At 38.5% G+C, this 14,579-nt stretch overlaps 2 protein-coding genes across 2 annotated transcripts; both read left to right on the plus strand.

The window, feature by feature from the left end:
* Positions 1-1,487: 1,487 nt before the first annotated feature.
* Positions 1,488-3,262, plus strand: LOC141618763 (uncharacterized). The gene is made up of 2 exons (XM_074435845.1): positions 1,488-1,544; positions 2,531-3,262. Exons 1-2 carry the CDS (start codon positions 1,488-1,490, stop codon positions 3,260-3,262), a joined length of 789 nt encoding a protein of 262 aa, XP_074291946.1.
* A 295-nt stretch (positions 3,263-3,557) lies between these two features.
* LOC141618764 (uncharacterized) lies at positions 3,558-14,276 on the plus strand. The gene is made up of 4 exons (XM_074435846.1): positions 3,558-3,684; positions 3,791-4,284; positions 4,381-4,527; positions 13,530-14,276. The coding sequence occupies exons 1-4, from the start codon at positions 3,558-3,560 to the stop codon at positions 14,274-14,276; spliced, it is 1,515 nt and encodes a 504-aa protein (XP_074291947.1).
* The last annotated feature ends 303 nt before the right edge of the window (positions 14,277-14,579 follow it).

Below are 14,579 nucleotides of genomic sequence, written 5' to 3' on the forward strand. Positions count from 1 at the left end.
AAGTCTTATCCATGTCATATGTTTAATAGACTCTCTATTTTAGGTATCTCCTAGTTGACCATTCGTTTTAGAATAATGTGTCTGTAATGTCTCATAAATTCCCTACTTTATGAGTTCAATAGCTCATTACAACTTTATAATTGATTTTACATAAGTAAGTTGTCACTTATAGTAACAATGACATAAGCAGAATCAAATTCATTGCTTATGGACATATAATGATCTAATCACTATATCTTGTCTATTTGATCAATTTAAGTTGATAATCTAATGTTTCACTATGCAAGTAGTATATGATGATGGTCTTAGAACAAATGATAAAATAAGTGACTTTGGTTGAAAACCAAATCACAAATATCCAAAGCACAACAATTGTTTAAAGGATACAAACAAATTTCCAAGTCACACAAGGAAATCAAAATAGTTCTAAAAATCTCAAATACATCATAAAATTAAAGACAAAGCAAATTGAAGCTATAGATCCATCATCACGGTTGGCTACCACTAGCTTCCCTCATGATCATTTAAGCTTCATTTTCCTTGCCGTTGTCCTTGATAGGAAGCCTTATTTACAATAAAAAGGGTAATAATCACAACTTGTATCAACATACCAAAGTTGAGATCGAAACATAAAAGATAGGGATAGTTATATACCTACTGGAATAACCTTTCCAGCCATAATGTCGCCAAGGTATTTTGAACAGTTTCTCTTCCAATGCCCAACACCACAACAATAGTTGCACTTGTCCCCGGAGGAGGCACTGTACTTGGGCTTGGAGGAACTAGCTTCACAAGCTTTACCTTTCTTCCTGTTGGGAGTTCGCTTCTTTCCCTTGTTCCCACTTTTATTGAAAGTTCCCTTTCTCTTATGATTGACATTGAGCACATCTTTGGTGGAGCTAACACTTAGCCCCATATCCCTTTCGGTTTGCACAAGCATTTTATGCAACTCGTCAAGGGAAACTTTCTTGTCTTGCATATTAAAATTCACCCTGAATTGAACATATGCTTTGACTTTGTTAAGGGAATGAAGAATCCGATCAATCATGAGTTCCTCAACAATCTTTACCTTATGCATTTTCAATGTCTCAACATGCTCCATCAACTTGAGCACATGAGGGCTAACTTTTTTGCCCTCCTTAATGTTGAGATCAAAGAATGCGGATGCCGATTCATATTGTATGATCCTTGGAGCTCGTGAAAACATGTTCATAAGTTTCATGTAGATCTCATGAGCGGTGCTAATCTTTATAGCACTTCTTTGGAGTTCGGCCTCCATTGCAATGATCAACACATTTTTGATCGCGGCCGACTCATTTTGGTAAACCTCATAGTCTTGCCTAGCGGCGGTGGTAGACCTAGCATTAGGATCGGCGGGAAAGGCCTCGGTAAGGTAACGAAGCTTGTCGTCACCCTCCGCGGCTAATCGAAATTGCGCGACCCAATTGGCGAAATTGGACCCATTCTTTTGTAGCTTATATCGATCTATGAAGGATCGGAGTCATGACACATTAGTAAGCGTGTTGGAACTAGTGGTTGCATATGTGATTGGAATTGCCATTGCAATTGAGAAAACAATTTTGACTACAAAATAGGAAGTGGAAGAATTAATGAACATCTATCATTTTGACAATACTTGTAAACATTTTAAACAAGTTTTAAGCATTTATATAGTGACCTCTACCCAACTATTATAAATGATCCCGAGATCTAAATTCATATTAACTCGGGCACGGTGAGCCGATTCATCCCTTATTAATATAACTCGGTGGATTAACTCTTAATCGATTCTACTTCTAGAACTCTCGGTCGATAAAAATTACTTTAATATTTATCTTTAGCCCGAAACACATGCGACTACGGTCACTAATACTTCCGTTGAGCTCAATCCAAATTTCGATGTAATAACATTTTATTACCCACTTACCGAACGTAACAAGTTTAGTACCCCAATGAGCCGAGCCTACTTCCTCATGAAATTGGAACTCATGGTTTCTACTATTTGGTAAGGCTAATTCTCAATTATTATAAGTGAGAGGTCTTGTCAATTTATTATCTATCACATTTTAAGTGAACTAAAGCGGTGAACTACGATAATTTTAATTGACACGGTCGATGACACGATATAATATGCATGTGTTGTTATGGCGATTTGGCAATGCACGCAACATATTAAAGAAATGCAAAGCAATAATAAAAATTACTAGTATGGCCTTCCTAAAAATAGAAAATCAAATAATCTATTACATATTCGGAAACCAACTCCTTTGGTCCCTTAAATCTTCAAGTGGCATGCTTCCCAAGAACATCGTCTTCGTCGGAACACCTTTCCGAATGGCACCATCTTGAAGAAGCTCCATAATTACAAATAATAATAAAAATACAAAGCTATTCCTATTATACATTTGTAAAATGGAAAAACTAATAAAATAAAATAAAAGTGATACGATATCACATTAAATTATAACCGAATCAATATTCCCTTTCATTACGGGTAATATCGATTAAAACTGCTTTTGGTCACTTTCAGGAGCCTGGTCTATATGATCACTCTCTTGTTCTAGTCCAAATTTCTCAGGAAAAAAAAGTTGTTAAGAGATTTAGTTTTCTTAATAGTTGGGTTGGCCATCCTGACTATTTACAAACTATAAAGGCAGCTTGGATTACTCCTTTGCAGGGTAGTCCTATGTACTGTTTCTTTCAGAAATTAAAAAGTGTTAAGCATGCTCTTACCCATTTTCATAAGCAACATTTCAGCAATATTTCTCAAAGAGTTCAGTCTGCTAAGAATGCCTTGGTGGAGTGTCAACAAAAACTTGCTTCCAATCCTTTCTGTGATATTCTTATTCAGGAGGAAAGGTTCTTAATTCCTGATTATACCAAGCTTAAAGATCATGAATTTTCAATTCTTTCTCAGAGGGCTAAAATAAAGGATATCCAGGACTCTGATTGTAGTTGTAAGTATTTTTTTGCAAAAATTTCTGAGAGAACTCAACAGCAGGTTATTGGTGGAATTCATGATCACCATGGCAAGCTTCATATGGGGTTTTCTTCTTTTAGTAATGCTTTTAATCAGTATTATGAGGATCTGTTGGGGCATAGCCCTCCCACTACCCCCTTAGATACTGATTTTATCTCTACTGGTGCTGTGGTTACTTCTTTTGATAGGCACTCCCTGATTAGAGAGATTTCTCCTACTGAAATCAGAGATGCCCTTTTCAGTATGGATTCTAATAGTAGTCCTGCTATTGATGGATTTTAAGCTGGGTTCTTTAAATATGCCTGGCAGATCATTGCCAAGGATTTTTTTTAAGGCTGTGAATCAGTTTTTTTCGTCTGGCAAAATGTCCAAGCAGGCTAACTCAACTGTTATTTCTCTGATCCCTAAGAAGGCCATAACTAATGCTGTTACTGATTATAGACCTATCTCTTGTTGTACTGTCTTCTATAAGACAGTTAGTAAGATCTTAGCCAACAGGCTTCAAAGTGTTCTTCCTTCCATTGTTGGTGTTTAACAAGCTGCTTTTATAAAAGGTCGTAGCATTTTTGAGAACATAATGTTATCTCAAACATTGGTTAAAGGATATAATAGGGCTAATGTTTCACCTCATTGCATGATCATGTTGGACATAAGGAAGGCTTTTGATTCCCTCCAATGGTCTTTTATTGCTACTATACTTTCAGGTTTGGGTTTCCCTCAGCATCCAATTCATTGGTTGGGTGCTTGGTTGCATTCAAACTCCTTGGTATTCTTTAAAAATCAATGGCAAGCTTTCTGGTTTTTTTCAAGGAAAAAGTGGGATTAGGCAGGGTGATCCCCTTTCCCCTTACTTGTTTGTGCTCAGCATGGAAGTCTTATCTAGATATCTTAGGACACTTTGTGATAAGCCTCTTGTTTCTTATCATCCTAAGTGCTCTAAGCTTAAACTTAATCATTTGATCTTTGCTGATGACTTGATGATCTTTGTCAGAGGGGATGTTCCCTCTGTTGCAGCAGTTAAGAGCACTCTTAGTCTTTTTGCTAAGCTATCTAGACTTCATGCTAACATTGAGAAAACCAACATTTATTTTGGAGGGGTGCATCCTGATGTGAAGGAGGTTATGCTTGCTGCAACAGGTTTCTCTGATGGTCAGTTTCCCTTCAGATATTTTGGAGTACCATTGTCTACTTCTAGAGTCTCTGTGACAATGTTTGATTCCCTCATTCTCAAGATCAAACACTCTATCCAGCATTGGTCCTCTAACTTTCTTACCTATGCTGGTAGGGTACAACTGATTAATTCTGTAATATTTGGCATGGAAACTTTTTGGTGCTCTTGTAATCTTTTACCACAAGAGGTTCTGCATAAGATGAACAAGCTATGTAAGGATTTCTTTTAGGGTATATCGTTTGAAGGTAGAAGAATGGTGTTTAAAACATGGAAGGATATCTGTTTGCCCTGGGATGCAGGAGGTTTCAACATCAAGGATCTCTCCACTTGGAATGATGCTTTGCAGTGCAGATGGCTTTATCTGTTGGCTCATACTGTTGGAGGTGGTGTCCTCCAGTTAGTGCGGATAACGTCATTGCACATACACTTGTATGGACAAGTGGGAGCTTGTTGGGGCTGGTGTCCTTTACAGTTAGTGCAAGGACTTATAAATCTCTAAAAGGATCAAAAGGGTATACTTTTGTATCATAATCAGTTGGTCCACGTTTATCAATAACGGTTGGCTTGCTAGATAAGTTTGACGTTATTGTCATACAGATGGCGGTGATCAACTGGTCCCTAAAAGTCACACCTATAGGATACGTTTGAGAGATGTGACGGTATGAAAATACAGTCATGTAGATGCCAAATTTGACTAACCAGTTAGTCTGAGTTATTTGACTATCAATTAGTCAAAAATGCGATGTTGAGATATCTTATTTAATACGGATTAAATAATAATGGCTAAAGCGAATTAAGCAGTTAATTCGTAAAATTAAATATAAGCGATTTATATTTGATTAATGTATATTGGATGAATTAATTATACGATATTGTCTTTGTCGGACATGTATTAATGATTCAACTAATCCGTGGTATTAGTTGATGCTTTAATATCCGATAACCGATGACGATTTATAATAAAAACCGCATCATATACATTTAGAATTTAACGAACCGGACCACGAGTTAGAACCAAGAGGAAGTGGAAGCCCACTTCCCCTTGATGGTCTCGGTTTTGGCCGAATGAGAGGAGACAAAAGGAGAGCTCTCTCCTCACTTGAAACCCGATCATTCATTTGCTAAAAATTTAGGGTTTTGAGAAAAGTGCCTCTCAAAATTCGGATCTCTCATCCAACAAAACCTCACAAAACAATCCTCTCAATATTGCAAGGCAATTAGGGGATTCATTCTAGCACAAGGGCATTTCTCGGACAATCTTGGGTGCAACAATTAGGAGGAGATCTACTTTGATCTCTCACTGCCGAATTGCACTAGGACCGGAGGTTATTGCTTAATCTTTATCGTTTCCTTGTTATTTTCGTTTTATGACTATAAATCGCGTATTAAATTTGCGTTATAATCCTATAAAGAAAGGGTTTTATACGGATATTACCCTTCAAGTGGTATCAGAGCGAGGCCACGTAAATTTTTCTATGTGATTTTCATCAAACGAAATGGATCGATTAATTTTTGTTGAAAAAAAATCCACACGGCTGGAATTTTTTTTTGCACGGTTGTTGTTTTTTTTTGTTGAAAACCGTGTCATGTATTACACGGCCTTTTTGATTTCCGTGCCTTTTGTTTTTGTTTTTCGATTTTGATCTTTGCATATTATTTTGTAATCGATATTCATTGTAATATGTTAAAGATCTATTAATTGCAAATTCATTTCTATACGGATTAGGTGATATCGCAATTGGTTTTTATTAAATCGATATTTTTTGTATAAAATTTTTGATAAACCGTGTGGTATGTTGGTCTCGGCAATTTTTTTTTATGTGCCACGGCCTGTTTTGCTTTGGGAACCGTGTCTAGTTTACACGGTTGCTTTGTCGATCTTTTGTTTTGTTTTGTTTTCGATTTGTTCTTTGCGAATTGTTGTTTTAAACGATAATTACAACAATATGTGAAGATCATGTCATTTGTAGTTTGAATTCTATACGGATTAGATTAAAATTGCAATTGAGTTTTGTCAAATCGTTTCGGCATTGTTTGTTGTTGCTCACGGTTTGAGCAATTTTTTTGTTGTTTTTTTTTTTTGTTGCTCACGGTTCAGCAGCAATTTTAAAAAAAAAAAAAAAAAAAAAAATTTGGGTACTGTTCACGCCCAGCAGTGACGAAAAAAAAAAAATTTGTTTTTTTTTCGGCCCTTTATTGCATAAAACGGATTTATGCTCTCGCTTGATAGTGAAACGGTTCACCCACATAAAATTACGTTACTTTAAAACGGTTTATAGTAACGGATTATCTCGGATTAAAATTAAGTTGATGAAGCGATTTTGTCACATAATTTTAATTATCTTTGGTGGTTTGGATAATTTAACATAATTACGGAATTATGTCACGAATAAATTTAATTTAGTTGATGCATTTTATTTATCGTTATTGGTTAATTTGAATGCTTTTAATTACGTATTTATTTATTAATTTTGCAAACGGTTGTAACTTAGTGTGGCCTTAGTAGAACGTGTTACCGTAATGATGGAACACGGTCTTGGTTGTATTTTGAGATCTCGTATCTCCTTTATTTCTTTTAATTACAGTTTTTATTTAGAATGTAAATAGGTTTATATTTTGTAAATTTTAATTGTAATTTTGAGAAGACTAAAGAAGGAGACCGGATGCTCACTCCCGCTACATGGACAAAGATGGAACATCAAGACAAGCTTTTCGGGTCCAACGGTGGATTCCAAAGTTGTATTATGTTCTTTTTACTAGGATAGGCCACACTAGGAATTTTTATTTACGTATTGCATTCATTTATTTGTTTTATCGCAACGATAGTATGCATCATTTTCCGCCTAAAAACCAAACCACCTAATAATTGCATGAAAACTGACACATATAGAGGTCACGAGTTAGTTTTCTTTGACATTCTCATGTCACACGTTTTAAAGCCATCATCTAAATTAATTCATTCACGCAGTTGCTAGCTATTCGTTCACTTAAAATGGATTGAAACTTAGTTGATGGGATCTTCCTCGTATAAACAAAAATTGAGAACGGTCTTTATAGGTCAAACTCCAATGAATCCCTTCTTTGTCGGTAGGCATAATATGACCCCTTCTACGTCGGGTAAGTTGGAATCGATTGACCTATTTTATCTCAACACTATGATCACTCGTACGATCCTGTGATTATGGTGGACTATAGATAGGATTTCCAGAAATCTATCGACCAAGAGTTTTTACGGAAGAACTAGCTAAACAGTTGGCTTATCAATTTACGGAAATTGAGTCTTGGGATCACTTGTATCATTCTTGAGGAAGATCAATTATGCAAGTGCTTGAGTCTACACGAGTAAAATGAATTTTAAATAGACTTAAATCACCTCGATGAGTTGCTTATTTCGTTTTTGTTTTTCTTTCTTTTCAGTGTAGATCACGAACTTTTAAACTGCTAAAAACAAATGGCTGGTTCTACAGACAACCCAATGCCAAGTGCCACATTGGACCGTGAGTCCTGGCTTCGGATCTTCATGAATCAGATGAATCAGTCTACTCGACTGAAGAATGATGGATCAAACTTCGCAGATCGGGAGGCGGCATTACGGAATCTTGCCGCATTGCTGCTGACGGGAAGCTCAAATATCTATTAGAGCCCATCCCGGCAAACCCAGGTCCCACGGCTAGAGCTGCTGAAATCACCAAGTTTAACGATTTCTGTATGGAAGCGGGTGCGATTAAAAACGTACTCATTTTTGCAATGGAACCCAATTTGCAGAAACGCTTCATAGCCCATGGTGCGAACAAGATTTTCACCACGCTCACCAAGGAATTCTCGAAAGCACCGAGAATCGTGACCTATGAGCATACCACTCGCTTCTTTGATGCGAGACTCCAGAAGGGCCAACCAGTTAGCCCACACATTCTCAGCATGATTGAGAATGTCGAGAAGCTGGAGACCTTTGATTGTAAGATCAGCGAGAACATTGTGATCGACCGCATGCTTCACTCACTCCACGATGGTTTTTCGCAATTTAGAGCGAATTACTATATGAATGATTTGAAGAAAAGTGCCCATGAACGCACTCCTTCTCGTACATGACCGAGAAGGACATGAAGTTCAGTGGGAGCTTGAAACAGGATGTTCTCGTTGTGACAAACAAGGGGAAAGGTAAGGTCAAAGCTCGGGCAAACCTAGCGGTGTAGGTAAACCGAAGTTCAAGAAGTCGGGTTCAGGTAAGAGTGGGCCTGGTGAGTCGAGCACCTCATCAGGCGCGACAAAGAGCAAGAATGAAAACATGGAATGCCATCATTGCCACAAGACTGGGCATTGGAGGCGTACATGTCATGTTTATCATGAGGACTTAAAGGCAGGTCGTGTTAAACCTGTTGGTATGTCTTCTTCTTCTACTTTTATTCATATGATTGAGATTAACCACGCAAGTTACGGAACTTGGGTACTTGATACTGGTTGTGGTTCTCATCTGTGTAATCATGTGCAGGGGCTCCGAAACATCGAACCCCTCGTAAAGGGTGAGGTGGACTGCGTGTCGGGAATGGAGCACGAGTGGCTGCCGTCTCAAGGGGAACATACGTGATCCAGCTTCCTAGCGGATTTGAGTTATTTTTATATAATTGCTATTATGTACCAGTCTTTGAAAAACATTATTTCAGTTTCTGCACTTGACAAACTTGGTTTTTCATTTGTAATAGAGAATAATAGTTGCATTTTCTCTTTACACAATATGATTTATGGCAAGGCAGTCTCCATGAACGGAATTTATGTTTTAGATCAGACCACCGAAATATTACACGTAATGAATAAAAAGTTAAAGGTTGGTGACAAAGATCAAACGTATCTATGGCACTGCCGTATGGGACACATTAATGAGAAACGCGTAAAACAGCTCATTAAAAATGGAGCTATCTCGGCCTTTGATTTTCAATCATTTGGCACGTGTGAATCATGTCTCATCGGTAAGATGACTCGGATTTCCTTCAAAGGTGTTGGAATGCGCGCTTCTGACCTATTAGGACTCATACACAAGGATGTATGTGGTCCTATGTCAATCACCGCACGAGAAGGCTATAGGTATTTCATCACTTTCACGGACGATTTAAGTAGATATGGCTATGTCTACTTAATGAAGCACAAAAGTGAATCCTTTGAGAAATTCAAGGAATACCAGAATAGGGTACAGAACCTATTGGGTAGAAAGATTAAAACACTGCGTTCGGATCGTGGTGGCGAGTATCTTTCTCACGAGTTTGATCAACACCTTAAAGATCGTGGGATTGCCCCTACTAACTCCACCTGGAACACCTCAAATTTGAATGGTGTGTCCGAACGGAGAAATCGAACACTACTTGATATGGTTCGATCCATGATGAGTCACACCGTGTTGCCTGACTCATTGTGGGGTTATGCTCTTCTGTCAGCTGCTCTAATACTTAACCGAAGTCCGTCTAAAGCTGTTGAGAAGACTCCATATGAACTGTGGAAGGGAACGGTCCCGAACTTGTCCTTTATACGGGTTTGGGGCTGCGAGGCTTATGTCAAGTGGAGACACGAGGATAAGCTCGGCCCGCGATCGGTCAAGACATACTTTATAGGTTATCCTAAAGGAACACTTGGTCATTACTTCTATTCGCCAACTGAACAACGTGTTTTTGTTGCGCCTAGTGCGACATTCTTAGAGAAGGAATTTCTCGAGAATGCAAAGAGTGATAGAACCTTCTACCTGTCGGAGATTCCAGAACCAAATACCGAGCAACCATTGGAGGAACCAATTCCTTCAATCCCGGCTGCGGTGAATATTCCTGAGGAACCTAGGAGGTCGGGAAGAGTCTCTATTCCTCCAGACAGATACATTGGTATGGTCGAGGAACATGACATAGACGACGTTCTACTCTTAACGAGTAGTGAACCCGCAACCTATAAAGGTGCCATGACTAGTTCTGACTCAAAGCTATGGCTTGAGGCCATGCAATCCGAGATGGACTCCATGTATGAGAACAACGTATGGGATCTTGTTGACTTACCTGCTAAGGTTCGTCCCCTACAATGCAAATGGCTTTACAAGATAAAGCATTCTGTGGAAGGTCAACAAGATATCTATAAAGCACGACTAGTTGCTAAAGGTTTCACCCAAGTGCCAGTTTTGCACTACGATGAAATTTTTGCACCCGTAGTCATGTTGCGTTCCATTCGGATTATCTTAGCGATTGCCGCTTTTCATGACTATGAAATTTGGCAAATGGATGTGAAAACCGCCTTCTTAAACGGCTTTTTGGAGGAAGAGTTGTACATGGTACAACCCGAAGGTTTCATCGATCCACAACATCCTAAGAAAGTGTGCAAGCTTAAGCGTTCCATTTATGGACTTAAGCAAGCATCTTGGAGTTGGAATCATCGCTTCGACCAAGTGATTAAAGAAAATGGATTTACTCGATCGGTCGAGGAACCATGTCTTTATATCAAGTCGAGTGGGAGCAAGATTGTCTTCCTAATATTGTATGTCGATGACATACTCCAGATTGGGAATGACATACCTCTCTTAACTTCGGTGAAAGTATGGTTGAAAAACCATTTCCAGATGAAAGATCTGGGAGAGGCACAAAGAATTCTAGGCATCCGTATCTATCGAGATAGATCACGACGGATGTTATCTCTCAGTCAGGAGTCTTACATAGACAAAGTCCTAGAGAGATTCAGCATGACTAACTCCAAGAAGGGGTTTCTTCCTATGGCTCCAGGGGTGCATTTGAGCAAGTCTCAGTCACTAGAGACACCGGAAGAGAAAGAGCGCATGACACGGATTCCTTATGCCTCGGCTATAGGGTCAATCATGTATGCCATGATATGCACACGTCCAGACGTGGCATATGCATTGAGTATGACAAGTCGATTCCAACAGCATCCAGGTGAATCACATTGGATGGCTGTCAAGAACATTCTTAAGTACCTACGGAGGACTAAAGATTGGGCATTGACTTATGGAGGCGATCAAAAGCTATGCGCAACCGGTTACGCAGATGCTAGCTTCCAAACGGATCGTGATGACTCGAAATCTCAGTCTGGATTCGTTTTTACTCTTAATGGCGCTGCAGTCAGCTGGAAGAGTTCCAAACAAACTGTTACAACAGATTCTACGACTGAGTCCGAGTACTATGCCGCGTCTGAAGCTACAAAGGAAGCGATATGGATGCGTCAATTCTTACATGGACTATCTGTAGTGCCTAGTTCGAATGACCCGATCACCATCTATTGCGACAATAGAGGTGCCATCTTCCAAGCTAAGGAGCCAAAGTCTAGCAACAAGTCTAGACATGTACAACGGAAAGCTCATCTAATCCGGGATTACGTGGAGCAAAAGGAAGTAGTGATAGAAAAGATTGCTACAGATGATAACATAGCAGATCCTCTCACTAAACCATTACGACAAGATAAGCATGAAGGGCACGTTAATTCTATGGGAATTAAACGTGTTCCTAAGTTGTAGTACTCTTTTATGGATTAGATTCATCCTCTTTTGTACTCTATACGACATCATCGTTTTGATATTTTATATATATTTTGTTTTTCATGTGGATTTGTACGACAAATTTTGAACACCACAAAGTGAACTGAACAAGCATTATATTTTTGGTCCTTAATTACCCACGTGAGCTGATAACTCAAGGTAATTATTTTGTGACGTTGGTTGATGGTGGGTTCAACGAGCCATAAGTCAACAGGTTGGTGACCAATCACGAGGCGATTTATAAGGATATCTCGTAGGACACAATTGTGACATCAACGTGGAGTCCTAAATGTTTTACAACATTCGGTGCCCGGTCGTGGATAGGACCTCCATAGTGATCCTAAGAGTCGATTCTTTTGACTATCGACTGTCTCTTGAGACTAAGGCAGATTTTGGGTGACTTTGGTTTCTTTCTCACGGTCATCCGTAACAGGGGGCCAAGTAGATTGTTTCTGGGTCATTTCATGCTGTGCTTAGATCGGAAGGAGTTCGAGTTGAAGGAGATATTCAGCCTTTATCAGGTACTCGACATTTCTCAGGGCCACTCGAGGAGCTGTAACTGAAATGCATGGCCATGCTCGGATACGGATTCGTTTTATCAGTTAAGTTACTCTCTAGTCGGGGAAACCACTCTAGATACAGATCGATTTTAAAATACGACCTTTGCGGATCCGGATCTGCAAATTGTTTTACATTGAGTGGGAGAAATTTTAAATGAATATGAGAATCGGTTATCGCACATACACTTGTACGGACAAGTGGGAGTTTGTTGGAGGTGGTGTCCTCCAGTTAGTGCGGATAACGTCATTGCACATACATTTGTACGGACAAGTGGGAGCTTGTTGGGGCTGGTGTCCTTTACAGTTAGTGCAAGGACTTATAAATCTCTAAAAGGATCAAAAGGGTATACTTTTGTATCATAATCAGTTGGTCCACGTTTATCAATAACGGTTGGCTTGCTAGATAAGTTTGACGTTATTGTCATACAGATGGCGGTGATCAACTGGTCCCTAAAAGTCACACCTATAGGATACGTTTGAGAGATGTGACGGTATGAAAATACAGTCATGTAGATGCCAAATTTGACTAACCAGTTAGTCTGAGTTATTTGACTATCAATTAGTCAAAAATGCGATGTTGAGATATTTTATTTAATACGGATTAAATAATAATGGCTAAAGCGAATTAAGCAGTTAATTCGTAAAATTAAATATAAGCGATTTATATTTGATTAATGTATATTGGATGAATTAATTATACGATATTGTCTTTGTCGGACATGTATTAATGATTCAACTAATCCGTGGTATTAGTTGATGCTTTAATATCCGATAACCGATCACAGTTTATAATGAAACCGCATCATATACATTTAGAATTTAACGAACCGGACCACGAGTTAAAACCAAGAGGAAGTGGAAGCCCACTTCCCCTTGATGGTCTCGGTTTTGGCCGAATGAGAGGAGACAAAAGGAGAGCTCTCTCCTCACTTGAAACCCGATCATTCATTTGCTAAAAATTTAGGGTTTTGAGAAAAGTGCCTCTCAAAATTCGGATCTCTCATCCAACAAAACCTCACAAAACAATCCTCTCAATATTGCAAGGCAATTAGGGGATTCATTCTAGCACAAGGGCATTTCTCGGACAATCTTGGGTGCAACAATTAGGAGGAGATCTACTTTGATCTCTCATTGCCGAATTGCACTAGGACCGGAGGTTATTGCTTAATCTTTATCGTTTCCTTGTTATTTTCGTTTTATGACTATAAATCGCGTATTAAATTTGCGTTATAATCCTATAAAGAAAGGGTTTTATACGGATATTACCCTTCACATACTACTGTGGGAAGCTGGGTTTCCTGGCATCAGGCTTACAATCTGCAGCATCAGTCTATCTGGTTTGTGCAACCCCAGGATAGTTTTTCCTCTAGTCTCAAGGGAATCCTGAATGTAAGTGATAGGTTGGTTGCTCTTGCAGGCAGTATTACTAATGCCTCCTCTTTGATAAATAGTTGGTGTTCTCATGGTAAATTCAGAGTCACTGCAGCTTATAGCTATCTGAAAGGTACTGTCTTGGCTGGTCCTTGGGCTAAAGCTTTGACTCATCCTCGTATTGTTCCTAGTCATAGGATTATTTGCTCTTTGGCAGCTCAGATGAAATTGGCTACTGTGGATAATATGCAACATAGAGGTTTTTATATGTTGAATAGATGCTCTCTCTGTGAAGTTGATCTTGAGGATCATGCCCATTTGTTCTTTCATTGCTCCTTTTCCAAGGATATTTGGCAACAGCTTATGCATTGGATGGGTATCAATCGTGCTGGTTCGTGCTTACTTGCTGAACTTGAACAAGCTGGAGTTGGCAATAAACAGAATTGGAGGATGGCTTGGTTTTGTACTACTTTGGCAGCTGCAGTTTATCAGATCTGGAATGAACGTAACTCTCGTCTGTTTAGAGGAAGGAAGGCTACTGCAAACGAAATTATCAGGAAGATTAAGTTTCTAGTTTCTACTCGTCTTCTAATGTGGACTCATCATAAGCACTATTCGCTTATAGTTGGTAGTTTATGTGTTTCTTGTATAGTGGATAGTCTTTGCAAAAGAATTCTCTTGTAATTTCTTTCTTTATTGAATGAAATGATAATCTTTTTGCAAAAAAAAAAAAAAAAAAAATATCGATTAAAACTAAGGCCATACTAAGATAAAATTACATAATTTAAAATTATATAAATAAAAACATTCAACAATTGAAATATACAGTATTATAATATGTATCTATCATGCCAAATTATGTGCCAAATCGCCCTATTTAACTTATATCGTATAGATAACCCGGTTTTATGGAAATGTGTGATAATAACTTCTTAAAATCACAAATTAACACTTAAATCACATCTAAGCTCAAGTTAATTATCCTAA

This window comes from Silene latifolia, chromosome X (genome assembly GCF_048544455.1).
Source record: "Silene latifolia isolate original U9 population chromosome X, ASM4854445v1, whole genome shotgun sequence".
Taxonomy (NCBI): Eukaryota; Viridiplantae; Streptophyta; class Magnoliopsida; order Caryophyllales; family Caryophyllaceae; genus Silene; species Silene latifolia.